This window comes from Aythya ferina (assembly GCF_964211825.1).
Source record: "Aythya ferina genome assembly, chromosome: 1".
Taxonomy (NCBI): Eukaryota; Metazoa; Chordata; class Aves; order Anseriformes; family Anatidae; genus Aythya; species Aythya ferina.
The window spans coordinates 190708928-190732361 of NC_140296.1; the positions used below are offsets into that span (position 1 = coordinate 190708928).

Below are 23434 nucleotides of genomic sequence, written 5' to 3' on the forward strand. Positions count from 1 at the left end.
CTAAAAATTGTGCTATACATAGCCGTGTGTGTATACATATAGATACATATCATAGTGCCTGTCTCTTTCAATTCTTTCCTTGGCATAAAATCATTTGAAGCACTTTTTATGGGCAAGCTGTTCTTGTGGGCATACTGACAATAGAATCACAGTTATTAATAAATTAATAACAGTTTTAACAGCCATATCTTTTTATAACAGTATTTTTATAACAGTAATTTTTATGTGCTCATTTCTTCATAGTAACTGAACATGCTAACCATGCTAAGGACAACTTATTTGAAGTTAATATTAATAAATATGATGGGTAAGTAAATTCATTTGCTCCCCTTTTTCCCCCTCACTGATCTATTCTGTATTCTGTCTCTTGTTGTCTCTAACTTAAAATAGTAGAGTTCATTGATGATTGGGAGATGCAGGACATGTTCCTTTCTGTATGAGGTTATTCACGTTTAGGAGTATCAAAGGAAAACAGAACTATTTCAGTAAATCTGTTCGATATGTAACATATTCATGTGAAGTATAGTGATATTTGCATGAGATTTGTATGCAGAAGATCAATGTAAGATTACTTTTGCTGATCCAGAAGCTGAGTATTCTGTGATAGCCTGAGAAATATCCTGCAGTGTTTTTTAGTATAGGTGATCTTGACACTTACATGAGTCCAAAAAAAAATGTATTAGTGGTACTCTGCATGTGTGTAAAATCATGCACTATCTAGAAATGTTTAATATACCTCTCACCAAGTTCAAATAACCGCTGTCGTTTGGCTTTATTTTTTTTCACCAGTTTTGTTCTATTTGTGAAATTACTGGTTTAAAAGAAGACTTAGCTGAATAATAAAATTGCATTCCCTCATTAAATCAATTGTAGAAGCGGAGTATTTTTAATGAATAAACTAATCATTTCAGTTCTGTTTCATGACATGAAATGAGCCATATGATTATAAAATTGAAAATGTATGCAGAACCTTTGCAAATGAACTCTCATAACTACAGTATTTTAAAATTATATCTTACTATGGCTGTAGGCAGGTACTTTTAAGTTCATAAACTGAAAAAACAAAACAAAAAAGCAATATTTGATTTACAAGAGTACTCTGAAAATACACTTGCATGGTATAAATCAAGTGAAGGCATGATGTTGACAAATTGTGATAGTAAGAAACTACATTTGCAAATTGAGTTCCTAGGCTTTTCACAGATTGAGTTCCTAGACCTGCTTTAAAATAAGTTGACTTTATGTAAACTGTTTTGACAGTATTGGCATTTTCCTTGGTTTTGCAGATATGCAAGGAAAGTAACCTAGAAAAAAACATTTAAGATTTTTCTCCTTTTCATCTGACTTAAGTCATTTGAAGTATATAATACTGAGGATTGGTGAAATTTCAATACAGAGTGGGGAAAAAGAATCAAGCAAGCCAACGTCTAGAATTGGCTGTTGTATGAGATGGTGCCCAAAGTGGTAATCAATCATTCTGTCCTGCAGGGTTTGTCAAGGACTGTCAAAACAGGCAACTCTCCTGTGAGATTCAAAAAGGTGTAGCTGAACTTGTTAGTGTGGATGGGAGGATTCCATTTCCACTGTAATATAATGTTTTAGCCTTTACCTTTATAGACTTAGTCTAGTAAAGTATTGGGAAGTGAAACTTCTACAACATCAAATTTCTAATGCTTTATATTGATGCAGATTATATGTATTACTGTAAGCTGTGCATATGTGTATTCTCATTAAGGCCACTTACTGTTTCATCAGAAAAATAAAAGTAAGTATTTTTCAGGAGGTTCAGAAAAATAGTTAAACAGAAGTTGGGACTTCTGGGGAAAGGAGGAAGACTACTTAGGAAATGCTGCAACATCAAAGTGGGAAGACAAGCAGAATCCTTGCCTTCCTAAAAGCAAGCAAACAAAAATGTATAGCTTAAAACCAAAACCACATGCAACAAAACAGCCTACTTAATCTCACCATGCAATATGTATGTATGTATGTAACTGCAGAAGTTGGATATTCTAGGAAGTTTAGGAATAAGAGGAACAACTTGAAGCTAACAGTGATTTTAAAAAAGCATGGTGAGTTGGTCAGCTCTAAAGAGAGGTGATTGTACCACCTGGGGATATATGCCAGAATTAAAAGGAGGAGATGAGCCTTCCCATCCCCAAAGGTATGTTTTAAAACATGATAGATCCCCTCCTAGCAACTTGCTTTTACAACAAGTGGCAGTGACCGATTGTAGTGGTACCCAAAACATTTTTGACAGATTGAAACAATCTCTAGTGTAGATGTACTTACTCATTTTAAAGGTTCTCTAAATCTCTCTTTGGTAGTTCCAGCTTAAATCTTGTGTTGGTGGGGGTTGTTTTTGGTTTCCCTACCATGACTGAGAAAAACAGTTGGCCAGAGAAGTGCATCTTTTCAGAATCTCGGGGTTCTTCCATTCCCAGTCTGGGCCTGAATGGCAGGTGCCTTGAGAACTGCATGCTGTCTTTCTGAGCCTGACTTCTGACCGTTGTGTATAAGTATGTTTCTATGGCGAACAGTGACACTAGGAAGCAGTTCTTTTGCAAATTTTTAAATATCAGATCATGTGGTTAAATGGAAGATTTAAAAAAGAATGTTTCAATCGCATAAGCGTGTATTTCTCTCCTAGTTGATTCTTTTCACATAGAGGGAAAGCTTTGGATTCCTTCATCTAATTGTTGTTCACCTGTCCTCATAAGTCACTTCTGATTAAGTGACTTTTCCTTCATTCAGTGATGAGATTCTTCATTTAATCTACCAATTCCCAATTTGGGAAAGCTTTGCTTGTAATTTTAGAACTAGATACAGGATTCTTACTGATAATTGTTTCCTTACCTTCCAAGTGTATATGCTGAGCCGTGTTGTATAAACCTCTTGTGCATGTTTCCTGTTTGTTCTTCCCATTTCTCCTAATAAGAATTCCCCCAGTGAGTGTACTGATCCAATAGCTCAGTGATAGAGCAGCTTCCCCTTGAAGCTTAATTAAAGCAGCCAACGTAGTTACCGTATAGCAGGTTCTTGTACCGCATTATGCAGAACTACATAATGGGATATATTAATGCTGTAATATTGTACAAATAATGACTGTTAAGAATAAATCTGATATGCATAAGGATGATAGTGATTCATATATGTGCCTGTTTCACAGGTCTGTGGAAAACTTTCATTTTCTTCTTCTAGTTCTTGAATTAGTTTTGAATTAGTTCACAGAATTGCAGGTTGAGGTTGGAAGGGAGCACAGCTCTTTTAAAACTCATTTGTTTCATAGAGATGCTACTCCTGAAGTTGTGAATATATTTTATTTTTATTATCTGTCTAACAAGTAAAACGCTACTCCATTAGAAAAATAAACCCAAAATGTAAGAAACACTTCAGGAAGATGTCTCTTACAGTAGTCCTTCACTAGGGGCCCTTCATACAGGTGCGTCATGCCTTGATGATCATCTGATGTTTGCAATCAATTTGGTCATACTAATTTTGTCTCAGTGAACTTTTTCATTTGTCAGTTTAAAAATTTACCCTTGGTAGGAATAGAAGTTCATATTGTTCTGTTATCTCTGAGTCTGGATATACAATTTGTTACAAATAGAACATAGACCTTAAGCTGGGGTGGAAATTTTTGACCACTTCCTCCCTTTCTTAGAAGCTGCACAGAAAAATGAGACAGGTTACTGAAGCTGAAGAATAAAGTATTTAAGCTTCAAGGAGATAAATTCATTATAATGATGAAACACAAACCTTCTTTTCTCCCTTCTCACACAGTCTCTTAGGTGTTAACTTAGAGTTGGACAGTATAAGACTGTTTTCTCCATTAATGGGGAAAAAATTATTTATTCACAATAAGAGAATTCTGAAAATACAATAATAAATCTAAATCATCACTATTTAAAAACAAAATCAGCTAACTTGTCCTATGGGATGAGTGCTCATTCTGCAGTATCTATTGTTGACTATGTGGAAGAGTTGGTGTTTGTGCATTGGAAATGATTGCTATAGAAAACAGGAAATGTTCCAAATCATGTCTGTATAATTTTGGATTTGTCATGTGTTCCTTCAAGATGTATTGGAAGTAGTCTTTCGGTTACAGAATGTTTATGCTTTTAGAGTTCAGAGCGTGCATTTTATTATTGTGCATTTTATTATTGTGCATGAAATGTATACTGCTGTAAAATAGTCTTTTACTTCCTAGTATTTGCTTGGGTGTGGACACTGCTGAGCTTTAACATATTGAGGATCTGTGTAGCTGCTGCACCAGCTCTGACCTGAATTAATTTTGCAAACCAAAGTTTTGCTTCTGGTAACATTTAGAACTCTGTTTCATTATGAGTGGTTATGTAGATACACGACTTCTGTCTGTTTGGGCTATCAGCACGTTCAAAAGAGCATGTGAGCATGCATTTTTCTGTTTTTGACTTTCATATCCCTGCTAAATGAATATTGTAAAATAGCATACTTCTGCTTGAAGCCACAAATATTAAACTTACCTCTCCCTTTTTGGTAAAGGTACCTTTTTTCCATTTTGCTTACTTAGAAAGCTGTGTGTGCAGTCCTGTTCGGTGCTTTCCTTGTATAGTGATTTTCCACTGATACCTGTCTGTCTGCATACAGCAATAGAGGACAAAGAATTTTTTTAGGTTGCATTCCAACATTTTTCAAACGTTAGAGAACTGTCTAGGCGCATTTGTAGTTGTGTAGCTTGAATTTTTTTTTCTGCTTTTTGTTTAATGCCAAGTTGACTGTGAGCTACTATATTCTGTAAAAACTGGAGGAGGAGATTAGAACAACTATATTTGATGTGCAGTGCATGCCCTAAGTAGAACACTTGCCGTGTTGTTTATTGACTGTTAGTGTGCATTCTAATTTGTGTTTCCTGGCAGTGTTGTTTGTGTTGGTGGGGACGGCATGTTCAGTGAAGTGATGCATGGTCTCATTGGAAGAATGCAGAAGGACTCTGGCATAGACCAAAATAATCCCAAAGCACCGTTAGTCCAATGCAATATAAGGATTGGCATAATCCCTGCTGGTAAGAAAGGGTTAACTTTCAGTTTACTTTATTCGTTTCTTGTTGAAATTTCTTCTATTCATAACTTCTTGAAATTAGGCTTAAGTGTGAGATACGAGCAGTAGTGTTCAATAACGGCACCTTACTGTAGCTGTTTGTATCCCAGCATAGTTACTGACCGTATGCACTATTTGGGAAGGATGCATTGCAAAGGAAAGCACGTCTTAAATGTGCAACTTCAGAATTTGTTTCTTTCTTGCTCTCTTAATTCTGTGGCTCATTTTATGTTAATACAAGATAAAATGTTGACAGTAATGTCTTTGCTCATCTAAACACATCAGTGAGGGAAATTTACTGAATGGAGACTTAACCTGTGGGGGGAAAAAAAAAGTGGTGTGTGTTTTTGGTTTTGTTTTCCTCCAGTTCCAAATGCTCCACAAATGTAGTTAGAATTGCAGTAAGACCATCCCACTGTTCTGGCAACAGGTTGGTTCTGGTTTGTGTGTTTTGTTTTGTTTTGTTTTGTTTTCCCATTTCTTATCACAGAAAACATAAAGCAACTGCAGCTGGGGAACAGTCCTCAGGTTGCAGATAGCTACTACATATTCTGCGCAGGCTACTTCTGGTGCCACGTGCTGTACCTTCACAGTTCAGCCACATACTGTAATTGAGAGGCATTTGTGAAAACTGTCTCAGGATTCAGTGCTTCAGTGATAAATTTACTTTTTATTGACCACAGTCAGTGTTTGGATTAATCTTGCTGTTAAACCTAGTGGCCCACCTGTTACCTCATCCTTCCCAATTGGTGGGATGTCTAAAAAGTGGACTTAAATGACTCTCTTGTCCAAGATTGGATTCAGTCTTGCAACTCTTTAATGGCAATTATCTGCAATTTTATATTATTTATCTGCAATTTTGTGGACTGTGTGGAAAGACAAGTGCACTTTTTAGTGTCATTGGTATGCTGTTCTCTTTTCCTTGTCAGACGCTTGAGATTTGAATTAAAGAACTGATCTGAAATAAATCTGTGAGTTTCTAACTAGAACTGAAACACAGACTCTATCTGAAAATTTAACATCAACAATAAAAATACACAGGGTGAAATAGAACATTTGTACCCTCAGGCTTTAGGTGACTAATTTTGTGTTCCTTGTATCTTTAAGAAGAATGTATCTAAACCTAAACATCTGAATTGTTGCTTGGAAAAGGTTTAACAGTTTCTGCTTGTAGATGTCTAACTGTTACTGTATTGCAAGTTGTAATGTGAATATCCCCTTATATTTTTTTTGTTCCTGTTAGCTAGCACATTAAGGGTTCTGTGTAACCCAATATTTAACTGTAATCTGTTTTTATTTGTTGAACCTTTGTATTTAAATCAGTTTGTATATTAAGCTTAAAAGAATAGAATGTGAAGTGCTCTACCCTTCATTTCCCTTATTAATGTTTATTTCTTGGATTAAGGAGTTCTGCTTACATGAGTTGGTTTCAGAAAGAAATTGCCTACTGGTGATATTAGTGACCATAAAAAGACAGTTTAAAAAAAAAAAAAAAAAAAAAAAGAAAAAAAAACAATGTCAGTATTGAAAGCTATTTCTTTGCCCCTAGGAAAAGGAAATTAACTATTAGCATCATAAAATTGAAAGATTTAACCTTGCCTTTTCAATGATTTCTTAATGCATTTTTTCCAATCACAGCCAGGAAGTATGAGCTTCACTGATGTTTTAATATTGCTCACGTGTACCAAGCTACTTTCTTCTCTGGTGTACTTCAGTGTTTTTATTGTTATTTTTGCCTGCTGTAGCTGTTTGCTATCTGGATGCATAGTGTGTGCTGTGTTCCTGAACTACCATGAGGTACATCCAGCCTTGTAATCAGTGCTGAGACTCAAATATTTTCTTTAAGTCATTATTCTGATGCTTCAAAAGTTCTTTACAATAGTGTATAAGGAAGCTGGTCTTGAAGTTCTGTTAATTATTTTTTGGAAGTACAGAAGATATAAACAGATGGAGATACAAATTGTGTTATACAATATTTAAAATGCTTCATTGCTGAAATACGTGAAAGTGCCTGTAGGAGTATTATTTTGATGTATTTATCAAACGCACTGAACAACTCTTAACGCTTTCTTAACACATTTAGCTATCATGGAGACCTGAAATTGTGTATGAAATAGCCAAGCCCATGCATTGCAGGATGCTTGGGAAGGCAGCAGGACTTTTCTTCCAGACTGGTGAAACTTCTAGTGAAGCATCTCTCTGTGGTGCTTACCTGACTGTTGTGTGGTTCTACGCTTCACTTGACGTGATTGAGCTGTGACCATATACTGACTCCAGCAGATCCCCTGGTTCTCAGAGTAGTTCAGGGAGTTTGTTCCAGAGTAAATGAAGTCTTTAAAAAGAATATTTTTAAAGCTAAACTGACAATCCTGAAATACAACAAGTAAAAAGGAATAAAGCAATGCAAATCCAGGAAAGCTTGATGCATAATGCTTTTTTAGTTCGTTACAACCAACATTTTCTTAAAATCCTAAGAACATGTCAGCTGATACTGAAGACAACCATTACCCAGGGATTAAGTTCTAAAAGTGTGTGTGTCTTCTGACACATGGAGACAATTTATTCATTGAAGACAGGTGCCTGGGATAAGGTGACAGTGTCTCAGTGGTTTTTCTTTTTTTTTTTTTTTTTTTTTTCCTTTTAATCTTTTAGTTCCTAACTTCAAGCTGCATTAGCAGAAACATGGCAGGTTGCTGCACTTTTGTAGCTGTGGTTAAACGCTGCCTATATTCAAACTAGCACTCAATTCAGCAGGCTTAATCTTTGCTCAGAAACTGTCAATTTAATTGAACAGAGGTTTGAAACTACAAATGAAAGAAAGATTTAATGGTAAAACAGCCTCACCTGTATGATCTTTTTTGAGGAATTAGCTTTATTTCATAGGCAGAATCCCATTCTGCAGAATCTTTTTATAAACATAATGGTTCTTGTAAGTCATAATTCTTATTTTCTGAAGCAAGCCCCTACGTGGCTCTTTCAGGGTATCTGGAAATAACCCTAAGGAAACAGAATAGTCTGTCTTCTGTTTAAAACTGTCTGTTAATCTTACAATTTATTCTACATTTTTATGAAATAACTTGTTTTTTAAATGCCACGAATAAAGGCTTCTATTCATGTGGCTTTTTTAACTTCTGAACTTCTGTATTAGTTGCAGCTGTTCCTAAATCTGCCAATGTAAATTGACTGACTGCTGTTGTAAACAGGTTTCTTGTTAAAAGTACTTAGAGGCTGTAGCAACCTGCCAGTTCCACACTTAGTTTAGTATCTACAAGAGAGTGCACCTAAAAAAACCCTTCTCTTTAGGTATTACTTCCTGCTAGTAGCAGCTGCCCTTAAAGCACATTCAGCTGTGTTTTTTTCCTACAGCCAGAGTGGCAGTATGCCTAGCTGAAACCAGAGAGAACCTTTTATATTGGAACGTGGCACTGAGGTTTCATCCACGTGCTTTAGTATTAAAATGATACCCTCTAGAGTAAGCCAAAGTAATTCATTCTTCTTCCTAAACCTGGCACAGAAGAGGGGTACAAAGCTGTCAACAGCTGTTGGAAACTCCTCTAGTAAAAGAGAACCGATTGGATTAAATGCCCTTATGATCTCAGCAGGTAAAAAAAATCCTGCTGCACACTGTGCTGTGGCATAATACTAGTGCAGGTTTTCTCCTTCCAGAAACCAAGCCTGCCAGTCTGCCCTGGGAACAGGGGAAAAATCTTTCAAGTACTGGAGAGAATTGAGTAAAATGCAGCAACAAAGTGTTAATTGCCATAGTGATTTAGGCTTCTAGTGCATCCAGATTCCTCTTGCTTTTGCTGCACTCAAGGATATGAACTCTTAATGCCTAGGGCGGAAGCATGCAGGGTGATTATAATCAGCGTGTTGATGTGTGCCTATTGAAGCTCATGCTAAAACCAGCAGAGGCTTCGTACGGGAAGGTTGCATAGGAAAAAGATTCATTCACAAATTTCAAAACCAGCTAGAAGTGAAATCATGAAGTGTGACTGGACTCCTATACTACTGCCATCTAGGCTGTAAAGTTTCTCTTGGAAAATGTGTTAAAGCATAGCATTAAAAGCTAACTTTTTTAAGGTTCCAAATGATGTATCTGCAGCCTTCCTGGTTACAATATTTGTAATATTTAATGACCTTTGCAGTTTAGTTAGCATTCAATTTGGAAGGTGAAGTCCAATGTTTTGTTCCACCTTCCTCATTTTAAATCAGTTCTACTCCTGGAAACAACTGTCTTAGAGCTAAACACTGCATTGGATACGGTGGGGCTGCTATGAGAACAAGTCAGTCAAGATTACTTTTCCCTGTAACGTTTGTGATTTTAATTTCATCTTTAAAATTTGCCACTATTACCATTTTTTATATACAATGGTACTGAACTTCTGCTGAAGTGATTATCTACAAGAATAAAAACCAATAAAAAACGCCCCAAATCCTTCTGAAGTGCTTCTTTTTAAGCTAACCTGCCATTCTGCAGATGTGAAACTGATTTCTTGGTTTCTAGGTGCCCAGACCATCCATCTCTCCCTGTAACAGTAACTTAGCCTCCTTACTTTTGAATGTGTCACATCCTTGTCCTTTAAAACTCACTTCCCAGCAAAGTCACCGTCTAGATTTTTCAAAATACTAAATGCTGCTCAACCAAGAATAAATATGCAGTTACTCTGTCATTAGCATGGTATTTTGTTAATGGGTGACACACAAAAAAAAAAAAAAAAAAAAAGACTTCACAAAATTTTGGCTTTATAAAAATAACATAAATGTACAAGAACCATGATGAAGCTGTTCTTGTATATAGTGGAAAACCCATTGCCATGGTAATTTCTCCTCGAGGATTCAGAGTACACTGTAGAAATACCTGTCCAGTTGTCAAGGGTATCTCACACTGAGCAATGCTCTTGAGTGCTAAGAGTGTTACTGTTTCTCTGTTAAACTCACTGCTTGCTCTAGGATCAACATCTAGCTGGCCGTTGCTTCTGTCACCTGCTTAGTTTAGTACTGCAGTGACAGTCGTCCAGTTCTTTGGAATTTGTTTAGTTTTCCATCAAAAAGAGTGCAAAAATGAACAGTCATAGCCTCAAAGAAAGAGCATGTATTCTTTTGAGAAGACTTAGTGGTAAGTTAGTAGTCTTAATCATATGAAAAATGATGTTTGAATGCTTTGCCTTTCCTCCCATTTATTTAGAATGGTAAATGCTGATTTTGTCCACAGAATCATCCATGTAACCAGTTAGAATGACGTTTGTTTTTGCTTATTACTTTGGTATGCTATGACCTAAAGCTTGAAAAAAAACCTTGGTTAATTTTTCTATCATTAACGTTAAAAAAGTTTTAATTTGTGGATGGTAAGAAAGTGGAAGAATTTGCCTATATAGCAATAGTGTGGCTATATAACACCTCCTAGTAACAAACAAACTCTTGGGAAAATGGGCTAATGAATCATACATGATGTATGGTTAAGACTCAAAGCAATTATACTTGTTTTAACAAGGGCCAGCTACTGTCAGAGTTGATGTGCCCTTTACACACTTACTATTCTCAATGGGCTCTTAATATCAAAATATCTGGGGTGAGAACTTCGGGTAGCTGGGATGCTTTGGTTTGGGATTCAGCTGTCTACATACATATAGTGACACAGTGCCCTTTGAAATGTGCTACCCTCTACATCTAGTCTACTAGGGTAGCAGTGGAAAGCCAAGCAGAGTAATCTGCAGCACTTGACCACTGGTGGTTGGTGCCATTTTAGGTAAAGCAGTTATTCTCCTTAGGGTGAGTTTCAGTTTGAACTTTAGACCCAGATTTTGATGCTACCTCTGTCTGTCTGCAGGTGAGGTGGATGTCTAAACTCACATTATAGCCAGGGGCCATCTGATCAGTCTTGCAGCTGCCTGCTGGTGCAGATGTTTTATTTCTTGAGAGGCCCCTCAAGAGGTGCAGGGTGCCGGTGTGTGGGTACCTTCAGTCGATCTCAGGCTGCCATCAGCTCTTCTCACAAGATCTCTTTGACCAGAGTGGGAGCTGTGACATACAGTCTACAGTGTCACACGTACATATGTAACTACTTTTAGGTGTCATAACTTGAAACTTAACCATTCCCTTGCACACTGATTTTCTTCTCCTCCAGCACAACCAATGCAAAAGCTTTTTTCCAATCTGAAAATCTTTTTTTAATTATTATTTTTTAATGAATTAAAGCTGAATTAAACTGTTAAAAAGCAGTCTAACTGCTTCATATACACCTTGGAAGGGCAGAATTCTTTTGTGTAATCCATATAAACCTCTTTTATTTTCCTTTACTCTGTTATACTCTGTCCCTTACAAATCCACAAAGAAAATCTAGCAGAACATTTATATCATTTTAATGCTGTTTTTAGAAGAAAAAAAATCTAACACCTAACATTGGTCAAGAATTAAGCTCTGTGTGAGCTTCTTGCCCAAACTGAGTGTTAATCAAGGGGTGTAAGTTAAACTACATAAAGGAGAAAAACTTTTTTCTTTTTTTCCAAAAATAATCTGGTTCCTGTTTAGTTCTGAAGTATTCAAAGAGATCCCAATCCTTACTAATTATGAACATTTTTGTGACCTTGAAACTAACATTGTTAGGTTTATACTTGGCATGATGTGGTGTTAGTACCAGTTAGATTCTCTTAGAATGTACATGAGGAATGATACCGGTTTTCTTGCTCCATACTACTGGATCTGAGAAGAAAAAAAAGGCTATTTTACTGTTTCATAGGTCAGTTAATTTTAGTTTTTTCTTTATTATTATTTTTATTTTTGTTTTGTTTTGGTGGTGGTGGTGGTATTTTTTTACTCCACTGGCAAGTCTGAGAAAGAGGGATCATTTGATAGCTGGTAAACACTGTTGGTATTTTCCCCAGCCTGCCGTTTTAGACTCTTGTGAGTTAATTTCAGACATCAGGTCTAATTTTAGGCCTCCCTTGCTTGTTAACTGAAGAGAAATGAAAATAACTCCTGTAAAATTGCCCAGCAGATAAATCAGCTTTTAATTGACTACAGAAGAGGATAGGGAGCCTCCGATGTTTAAATCTAGCTTGTGTGGATGCCCCTCTTCTCCTCCCACCTAGAGCGTAAGACTACTTGGAAGCTCTGGCTGTTTACATCAGGACAGAAGTGGCTTTAAGGTAATTCTAGTAGCAGAATACAAATTTTTCTCAAAGAAATTTGAAAGGCTGGATGAAATACTGCTTTTGTAAGTTTAGCAGAAAATTCAGGTCAAGTGTTCTAGCGGCCAATTTTCTGGGGTTTCTTTTCAAAAGTAGTAAGAATTTTCTGCCTAACTGAAATTTATGAGTTAGGTGGCAATATAAAACTGGAAAAAATAGCAATAAAGTGTAACTTAAGTATCTGAACTCTACTTACATTTTTTCTGCTATAAAACTCCAAATTAGGCACAGTAGCATCTTTTGTGTGCCTCACCTGTTGTGGTACTGAGAGAAATTGGAGCCCTGTTTCCTATACAACAACATAAGCTTGTAGTGGTACATTTGCACCATCATGAACATCAGCCTGTGTAGAGAGAAACCTCTTAGTCACATTTCCCTTTGTTCTGCCAGTTCTATTATATTTATCTTCTCTTTAACTGACTCACAGAGCTCCTTGTTCACAGTGGCTGCCTTCTGCATTGTGTTTGCTAGAAAGAGGCTTCTTCTGTGCACTTTATTGATAGGGGAAGTGATGTCCTGAGTTATTTCCTGAGAAATAAGTTGGAGGCAAAAGGATATACCATTATCAAAAGGAACAAAAAAATATGTCCTGACTCCTTTCAAAGAGAAAGAACCAAAAGATTTTAAATAGTTATTTTAAATAGTTACTGGTCATTCTTCCATTTTTAATTTTATATTTTACTTTGATTAGGCCTTTGGAATCAAGTGCTCTGTATATGAGCTGCTCTGATCTAGTATATCACTAGCAAATCTGAGAACAGATACGTGGACAAGTTAAGTTTTGGTTTTCATTTTTCGAACCTTGACTTTCTAGGACTTATTTCCAGGGAAGAAATCTGAGAACCTGTGAGTTAGTTTTGGAGTTGCGTATATATATAGTTTAAGTCCTTGTACTTTACATGGAGACAAACAAGTTCTGTTTACCTGAAAAAAAGTTATTGTTCCAATTTAAATCATAATATTTCTATCTATATATTTAACTTTGTTCCATAAAATAGAAAGGGGCCAGCTACAAGAATAGAAAGCTTTTATTCAGAGATCCATACCAATAATACTTGCTTTGATCATATACAATATAATCTCTTGGTCTTCATTTTTCAGGATCAACAGACTGCGTATGCTATTCGACTGTTGGCATTTCTGATCCGGTAACATCAGCTCTTCATATTATCGTAGGTGAGTGATCAAAAATCACTGTTTTGCTATGAAAATGTTTCCAATGTCCAAAAATAGTAATTTCATTTGGTTATTGTTTTCCCCATGTCTGTGAAATATAACTTGAATATAATGACCAAGTTGAAAAATGAACTTCTTGTCTGGGATTTAAGTCTCTTTCTGATTTGAAATACAGGAGGTTAAAAAATAATTGCTTTCTCCACTGTAATTCATTGTTTTCAAGGGAATATAACTTTAGATTTGGTGCTTAAGATTTCATGCTCTCTGGCATGCTTTTTAAAATAGTAGTAAGACATAATAAACAGCATAAACTATTGAATTATACAATTCAAAGTTGTCACAAGTAGCACGTACATTTGAATAGTATTATTTTAAACTTAGTTGCCTAATTTTCTTGTGCAATTCAATGCTTTCATACCAAGTTAGAAATGTGGCTTCTGCTTGACTGGAATTAGCTAATAATTCCCCATTTTGCAGTCTAAAAATCACATATTTGAGGGGGAGCTAGAGAGGAAAGCAACTGTTCTTCAGTAAATGCCTTTTGATATGTTGTCATCAGCAAGTAGAGGTACTGGCATTGCCACTTCTCATAGACCTCAAGTAAGGGAGCCCCTGAATTGCATGGGGGCTAAAGGAGACAGCTTGCATGCTCACTGCATCGCAGCTAGTGATGTCGTTCCGATCTGCCATATACTGAGGAAACACAGTCACCCAGTTCTTAATACTGAATTTGAAAAATTGTACAGGATTGTGTTTGATTACGTCCATTTTGTGTAAGCATAAAGGATGCAATTTCCAGCTGACTGTTCTTTCATTATTACTTGCTTATTGAGTGCTTAACAAGAGCAGTTTTAGGAGCTGCTCTTGCAAAGATTTACACATGAGCTTCCCTGTTGCTCTCCTATGGTTAACTCTGTTCAGCATACGCACATTTTAGCCCCATTGGACTGGAATTAAAGAGCTGCTTTCTAATATGTGCTTAGTATATCACAATAGCTTAGTAGGATTATTAAATGTGCATATAAACATATGTATTTAAATTTCTAAGTGTGTTTCTCAAGTGCATAAAAGGGTGCTTCATAGTGGTCTGCGGTGGAAAGAGGAGAGAGAGTGGGCATAAAGTTAAATAGCATAGGGTCGGGTTGGTGCAGATGTTTTTAAAATTAAAAACAAACAAATAAACAAACACTTCTGAGTCTTCCACTACAAGGACATCAGATAGGTTGTGTACTTCGTTTTTACATATATTCAAGGCCTGACTGGATAAAGCCCTTAGTAATCTGATCCAGCCTCATAGCTGAACCTGCTCTGAGTGGGAAGTTTGATGAGAAACCTCCTAAGGGCCCCTCTGGGTTGAATTACCTATCCTCTGATACTATGAAATGTACAATTTATTCGTTGGACGTACAGTTCTGCTTTGATCTCTTTTGTAACATCCTCTCCCACTCCTGTATAGCCCTAGTGCAAATTCTTCATTATATACTTTTAGCATACTGACCTTTCTTTTCACTTAGTGCTTAATGCTTTTTAAATATTGAAAGAAATGAGTTGTAAAAAATGATTTTCTCTTTCTCCATGTATAAGAAATATATATATATATGTACATTTGATTCATATGTATGTTGTACGACATACTTTTTAATGAAAAAATCTGTAACATTAAAGTTGTTACTATTTTTGTAGCTTGAAACAAAATAAACCTTAATGGAACCTTGTACTTTCTAACCTCTGTAGGTGATAGCCAGCCTCTGGATGTCTCCTCTGTGCATCATAACAATACATTTTTGAAGTATTCTGTATCACTGTTGGGTTATGGTTTTTATGGAGACATATTAAAAGACAGTGAAAAGAAACGGTGGATGGGTCCAATGAGATACGACTATTCAGGTAACTTGGAGGGTTATTACATTCTTTTGTCAGCATGTAAGCATACTGGAGCAGTTGATACCCTCTGTCCAAATCACGCTTCTCTGAAGCTTTTAATCAAAAGGGACAGACTGAACCTGATTGCATACTCCTTGAGGTACCAAGTGTGTTGAATCAGATTATGTAAAGCTGTGTAATTTAGGAGATAACATTAACGCTTTGCTTATTAAAGTTGTGTTGAATTTGGCTATATAACACAGTTAGCAAATTAACTGATAGTTAACACTTACGTGTTTTGTAAGCTTTATAAAGAACTAAAACGTGTATTTAAACTGTCATGAACGATGTTGAAAGCAACACTAATTCAAATTAATCAGCCTTTTTTTGATTAGTGAACCTGCTAGCACTCTAGCACTGTTCTGTAGTGTTTGTGTCATGTGTTGATGTGTCTCACCTAGAAAGCGATGCCTAAAAAGTTATATTTATTCTGTGTTAATCATTGTGACTTCCTTCTCAATTAGTTGGACAGAGGTAGGTACTCTGCTGTCTTGGACTTGCATGCTGATGGAGAGAACTGTTGTGGTCCTTTCAGTACTGATTATAGAGTTAGCTGAGTGGTTTAGCCTGGGTATTTGATATTTGGGCAAATCTTATGTTACTGGAAAGTATGTTTTACATTTTTGATTTGTTTTATGTTAGGAGAAAGCAGAATTTAATTACCTTTTCTTAATGTAGGCTTCAAGACTTTTCTTTCTCATCATTACTATGAAGGAACAATTTCTTTTCAACCAGCAAAACACACACTTGGATCTCCACGAGATAAAGATAGCTGCAGAACAGGGTAGGCTAATATTTATTTCTGGATACTTGACATGTACTGTTGGAAAAGGCCTGTATGTAAACAGAGGTTACAGCAATGTTGCTTTTTAATATCAAAACACTTACTCTGAAAGAGACAAGCTTTTTAAAAAGAGGTTTATTGACTCATTAAAGAGAATACTTTATTTTATCAGGTCAGTGAACAAAAATGTAATAAAATTTTGTTAGCCTGCTTCCCTCCCCATCTCCAATTTTAAATGAAACAAAGTATAATACCACAGCACACAGTTTTGTGTTACTCCTAATAAATAACGAGTCTGGATACCGTATAGCTTCTGTAAGTAGAAATAATTATTCAGAAAGTTTCAAATGTTTGTGTTGTAATTGGAACTAGCAATTTTAACAGTTGTTTTAGCGTAATGACAACAACTTGTCCTGAGTATAGGTCCTTTCAAGAACCACTATTTAATCTTTTTTTTAATGGACTACAATTATCCTGTATAAATTCTGTGTGACCTTCATTTCTCAGAAGAAAAGGCTAAGGGGCACTGAGAAAGTGTCTGGAAATAGCATGGGAGTGTGAGTGCTTCACCTCTGTGTCATGTCAGCGTGACTGCATGTCTGTTTCAAGTGTCTGAATACAAACACATGCAAGATGTTGTGAAACAAAAAGGAGGAACTGAAAATCCATGAATGGATGCAAAGCTAATGTCTCAGAGAGATTTTATAGATATGGTGTGATTGCTCACATGAGCACAGCATATGTATATGCTTTCCAGGGGGAGAAATGGGGTTGTGCTCAATGCAAAGAAACAGCTCTGTTGCACACAGAATGAGGGAAGACCTCATGGATAAGGATCAAAACAGACAAACACAGATGACAGGGAGGTAGACATCTACAACAGACCTCTGATTAAGTGGGGGAAGTAGGTGAAGAAGCCTTTAGACAGTTGGAGGAAGCCTTCTGATGGCAGGCCCTGGAATTTATGGGTGTTTTTTTCCATCCTGGTAATTGCTGGAAGGTCACAAGCAATTCAGGAGATGTCTGGAGTGCGTTGATGATGATAATCGTACTGGTGATTGACAGACTGACTAGGAGAAATGCTACAGAAAATGAAGGTGGGGAATGTGATGGTTGAGGGCAGTCTTGGCAGCAGTGACTGTGAGATTATGGTTTAAAGTCTTGAGAGAAGGGAGCAAGGCAGAAAGTAGAATTACAGCCCTGAACTTGAGAAGAATAAGTGTTAGTTTATTCAGGAACCTTGGTGAGATCCCATGCAACGTTGCCCTGGAGGACAAAGAGGACAGGAGAGCTGGGTCTTTAAGGATGACCTGCTCAGAGTGCAAGAACAGACCATTCTGCTATGCAGAAACTTGAGCTGCTTAGTAGTGTGGGGGACCCAGTGACAAAAGATATGGAAAAGGCTGGGAAATGCTTCCTTGACCTGTGGATGAGGGGGAAACAGTGGATGTTGCATACCTTAACTTTACCAAGATCTTTCCTGCTGTTTTCTTAAAATCACTTCAATGAGATGTAGACTATGTAAGAGGATGGGTGGAAAATTGGTTAGACTACATAGAAAGGTTTTGAGTACCATGTCCAACTGGCAGCCAGTTACTAATGGCATCCCTCAGAGATCAATACTGGGGCCAGTGCTGTGCAACATCTTTATTTATGACTGACATAGAGTGGACTCTTGGTGGGTTTATGGGTGATAGCAATTTGGGAGGAGTGGCTGGTATGCTGAAAGTCAGGGCTACTATTCAAAGGCATCTTGGCAGGCTGAAGAAATGGCTGATAGGAACCTCATGGAGTTCAGGAGAGGCATAATAGTGTGTACCTGGGGTATAACAGTCCCATGTAACAATAAGGAGTGAGCACTGGCTGTTTGGGGAGCAGCTCCACTGAAAAGGTCTTTGGGGATCCAGGTAGACAACAGACTACGCCCAAATCAGCAGTGGGTCCTTGCAGCAAGAAGGGCCAACCATGTACTGGCTTTCTAAGCAAGACAGAAGCCAAAAGGTCAGGAAAAGTGATTTTTCCTATGAATTCAGCATTTGTGAAGTAGAGCACTAGCAGCAGTATGTCAAGGTATTACACCATTACAGCAATCAAATATTGAAACAGGTTGCCCAGAGAGGTTGTGGACTCCATCCTTGTAGATAGTCAAAATTTGACTGAACAAGATATTAAGTAATACCTTGATCCTATCAGACCAGTTTTGAGTAGAGGTTTGGACCACATCCAGAGGTCCCTTCCAACCTCTGTGGTCTTAACAGCATCACAGAGCCATATTTCTGACCTCCAATACATTTGAATGCTATGCCTAAGTTCCTATACTGTATCCAGAGTTATCCTGATTCATGGTACATCAGGGTTGTTGGTGCCACACCCCATCTTATGGCGGGGAAAGTCCTTTAATGATAGGGTACAACGCACAAAAGTTGAGCTGAATAGTTTTATTTCCATCAACTCAATTGCATTTCTGTTTTCAGATGTTATATTTGCAAGGAAAGTGAGCAACAACTGGCAGAACAGCAGAAGAAATGTGGATTAAAAAATGAAGGTAATTTATCATAAAAAGTAAGATGTGATACTATACAACTTACTGTTCTTCATTATATATCAGCTCAAGTACGTATGTTTGTGTTTTTTTTCAAACTGCAGATTACTAGAAAATCCAATGTATCTGTACGTTTAAAAATATGTATAAGTGAGAAACATTCTTCCACCCAAGCCTCAGTTTTGATAAAATTGTACTAATTATTTATATATCTTGTATCAATATTGTACTAATTACTTATTTTGGTATGTTTGGCTCCTTTTCTTTGAGAAAGGAAAGCTGTGAGCTGAGTCCTGTGAGCTGAGACTTTGTCTTTTTTTTTTTTTTGTGAGTAAGATTTAACAATTAAACTGTGAGCCAGTGTAGAAAGAAGCAATTCATTAAGATGACTTTCGGAATAGATGAGGACTCAGCTTTGTGTTTGTTAGCACAAAGGTCACCCTATGTGGAGTTGTTTATTAAATAAATATGAGGCAGTGAACTTAAGTATTTCTGTGCAACACATCACCAACAGCCAGTATAAATGAAAAATTAGATTTTTTTCTCCTCTTTCTTTAGTTGTGCTGCCCTTTTCCTCTTTCCCCCATTCCAAACCCTTCCATGGATTTTTACGTGGGCTTACCTTTTCCTTTCTTATATTAAAACAAATGTTTATATGCTGGATTCTGTGCAGTAGTTTCACTGTCTGTATCTCTTCATGTCTGATTACTGCCCCCTGACAGGAAGCACTGGTATTGGTACACTTTTGACCTTGCTGGTAGAAAATACAGAGCTTCAGTTGCCTGAGTTTAGCCTCTGCTCACAGTTCATCTTCTTGGATAAAACCCTTTTAAACAGCAGGCAGACTTTCCATGGGTGCTTATTTTTACTTTCTTTTTTTTTTTTTCCTTGTAGAGCCCAATGCATAAAACTGTAATTTTCTTGACACAGGCTTTGGACCTTTTGACCTAGATTGCCTTGTAATTACTGTTGTTTTGCACAGTATCTGTGCGCGGCTGTAGCTATTTGTTAGCAAAGAGTATCATCGCTCTGTAGAGATTCACTGGTAGCCTATAAAGCCTGTATATGGATTTCTATGCCAACTTTAATTCTCGTTACACATGCCTATATCTATATATATGTGTGTGTGTATATACACACCTAGCTATCCATAATGCTTTCATTCCACTACTGCTTCTAGATCTTTGATATAGTTGACAAATGGCTGGATTAGAGTATTTCTAGAGTTTCCAGAACTGAATCTAGGAATAAATTAAATAAATTGCTTTACGTAGTATTTTCTTAGGAACTAAATCTGATAGCAGGGTTCTTTTTTCATAAGAAAAAATCAGTGGGGGATGTCTGTGAGAAATAATTGTCTGCCTTTTTTGTCTGTTTGCTAGTTACTTTTATTTTTATTAGTTTTGGTTCAGCAACAGAACAAAGGCTGAAGAAAGTGAGTTGCAGGTTAGTGAGCGATCAAGACTGCTTTGGTCAGCGTAGCACAAAACATTAAGCAGATGATTCTGTAGGACTTTGTCTTAAATTTTACTTTCAGTAGCAGTTTTTCTTTGCACTGCAGTCTATTCTCCATGCAATACTGGTAAGCAAATAATAACAATCCACTACTCTTGATTTGCAATAAGAAGGATTTTAAATTGCCGCCTTGTGTAAGCTTTTTACTCACCAGGGTGTATTGGCTGACTCTTTCATTATGCCTACTTGGTTTGTGTACAGTTCATATGAGTTTAGAAGGATGCTTTTATTAACCATCACTGAAAATACTTCTTCGTATTTTATAGAGGTCTATGTGCATGTGCTGAGTAAATTTGGAGTGCTAACACTTTAGGCTGATTTCAGCAACTGGCAGTATATATACACAATAGATGATTGAAATGAGTGTCGTTTATTTTCTCACTTTTTTATGATTGCTCTATTGTATGGAAGATATTGTAGGCAAATAATTTGTGATATTACAGTGAGACACCCTGCAGAATGGTTGTGAGAACAGTTGGCCAACTAAAATGTGATAAGTACTCTGACTTTGTTCTTACTGAACAGTGAAGCTACTGTTGAACGACATGCTTAGATTTTCACTCAACAATACTTTTCTACCAGTTCGATATAGTCAATTACAGCGATGTATATAGGCATTCTACCCTAAGTACATTGAGACTTACTTAGCACAGTGAGCATGCTTCAAAAGTTAACACTTACCTAGGTATAGTAAATACTAAATTAATATTATTTAGATAAACAGCAGAAGGTTTCATTGTTAAAGGGTCTTGATTTCATTTTGTTGCTTCCATATCAGAGAACGTCTGTTTTTCTTTAAAATAGCTTGTATAGTTCTGGACACAGATGATGGGCAAGCATTGTGTATGAAGTAAAAGTAAGTATTACTGTTAGTTGAGATTCTAAAATGATGAATGTGGCCCATTAAACCTATTAAAGCCTGCTAGACTTTAAGACTTAGGGACATTCCTCCCTTCCCAGTGTGCAGGTGGTGAGGCTGCAGCTTTTCCTTTTCCCAGGTATAGCCAGTAACAAGGCTGAGCATGTTTTCTCATACAGGCGTAGACAAGACAGAGTACAGACATGGCTGGCTACGCAGACAGAAGGTCAGTATCTTTACAGGTACCCATGTAACCATGAACAGCCTCTGCATAAAACATGAGCACCACAGCTAGCCCAATCCTGCCTTCTCTCCTTCTGATGAGGATTGAAGTTTGCCAGTAGAACATAACACATACCTTCGCTCTCTTGATTCACAACCATGCTCATATTCAGGGATCCCTCAGGTATTAGAACGTACTTTGTATCTCCCATATCAATGCTCAGATCCTGTTTTTTGTTTTTTTATCCAGTTTGCTAACAAAACCTACAGCTACATTCAGCTATTGAACTCTGATGCATATGCATATTTGTGGGTACGTTGAACTTAAATCCAGAATCTGAGTCCAGACCCCAGGCTGTTTGCTAGCCTCCAGCTCTGACTTGGAGTCTTTACAGATTACGTGTTTACTCGATGGCTAGTGTGACTTGAAGTTTTCTAATACATCTTGTGCACATAGAGAGCAAAGGAATAAAGTTTAATAAGAATAACCTGCAATGATCAGGTGTAGGACTTGGCCAGACGAACATACTGACCAGCAGCCTCCTTACGCTCAAGTGATCAGTTATCTCCACATTCTCCATGTGTGTCCTCCCTTAATCAACCTTGTTTCATGGAATCATTCAGGTTGGAAAAGACCTCTAAGATCATCTAGTCCAACCTTTAACCTAGTACTTACAAGTCCACCACTAAGCCGTGCTACTAAGTTCTACATCTACATGTTTCTTGAAGACCTGCAGGGATGGTGACTTAACCACTTACCTGGGCAGCCTGTTCCAATTCTGTGCAACCCTTTCAGTAAAGAAATTTTTTGTATTATCCAACCTAATCCTACCCTGGTGCAACTTTAGGCCATTTCCCCTCATCACTTGGTGGCTGGGAGAAGAGCCTGATCCCCACCTCGTTATAGCTTCCTTTAAGGTAATTGTAGAGCATGATGATGTCTTCCCTGAGCTTCCTTTTCTGTAGGCTTAAACAACCTCAGTTCCCTTAGCCACTCCTCGTAAGAATTTTCTCTAGACCTTTCACCAGCTTTGTTGCCCTTCTCTGGACACGCTTCATCACCTCGATGTCCTTCTTGTAGCGAGGGGCCCAAAACTGAACACAGTACTCGAGGTGCGGCCTCACCAGAGCCGAGTACAGGGGGACGATCACCTCCCTAGTCCTGCTGGCCACACTGTTTCTGTTACAAGCCAGGATAATGTTTGCTTTCTTGGCCACCTGAGTACCCTGCTGGCTCATATTCAGCTGACTATCGACCAGTACACCCAGGTCCCTTTCCTCCTGGCAGCTTTCCAGCCACTCTTCCCCCAGCCTGTAGCACTGCATGGGGTTGTTGCATCCAGCACTTGACCTTGTTGAACCTCATACATTGGTCCAGCCTATCCAGATTCCTCTGCAGAGCCTTCCTACCCTCAAGCAGATCAACACTCCTGCTTAACTTGGTGTTGTCTGCAAACTTAGTGAGTGTGCCCTCTATCCTCTTGTCCAGATCATTGATAAAGGTATTGAAGAGAACTGTCCCCAGTACTGAGCCCTGGGGGACACCAATGGAGACCGGCCTCTGGCTGGATTTAACTTCATTCACCACAACTCTTTGGACCTGGCCACACAGCCAGTTTTTAATCCAATGAAGCATACACTCATTCAAGCCTTGAGCAGCCAGCTTCTTCAGGACAATACTGTGGGAAACAATGTCAAAAGCCTTACTGAAGTCTATGTATGCTACATCCAACAGCTCTTCCCTCATCCACTGAGCTTCACCTTGTTGTAGGAGATCAGGTCCATCAAGCAGGACCTGCCTTTGATAAACCCGTGCTGATCGGGCCTGATCCCCTTGTTGTCCTGTAAGTGCTATGTGATGCCACTCCAGATGATCTGCTCCATGAGCGTCCCCGGCACCGAGGTCAGACTGACAGGCCTGTATTTCCCTGGATCCTCCTTCTAGCCTTTCTTTAATATAGGTGTCATATTTGCTAGCTGCCAGTCAACTGGGACCTCCCCTGATAGCCAGGACTGCTGATAAATGATGGAAAGTGTCTTGGTGAGCACTTCTGGTGGCTCTCAGTATCCTTAGGTGGATTCCATCTGTCCCATTGACTTGTGTATGTCCAAGTGGTTTAGCAGATCGCTAACCATTTCTGCGTGGA

At 37.7% G+C, this 23434-nt stretch overlaps 1 protein-coding gene across 3 annotated transcripts in view; it reads left to right on the forward strand.

Annotated features, from left to right (window-relative positions):
- Positions 1 to 23434, forward strand: part of CERK (ceramide kinase) — a 46353-nt gene that overhangs the window by 13218 nt on the left and 9701 nt on the right. For 2 of the 3 annotated variants that reach the window (XM_084497421.1, XM_084497420.1), the window contains exons 5-10: positions 244 to 307; positions 4896 to 5041; positions 13368 to 13442; positions 15177 to 15329; positions 16044 to 16149; positions 18624 to 18694. In XM_084497421.1, the coding sequence (XP_084353547.1) occupies positions 244 to 307; positions 4896 to 5041; positions 13368 to 13442; positions 15177 to 15329; positions 16044 to 16149; positions 18624 to 18694 (615 nt within the window). Of the gene's footprint in view, positions 1 to 243; positions 308 to 4895; positions 5042 to 13367; positions 13443 to 15176; positions 15330 to 16043; positions 16150 to 18623; positions 18695 to 21204; positions 21292 to 23434 lie in introns of all 3 variants that reach the window. The other variant, XM_084497422.1, reaches the window with a different exon arrangement.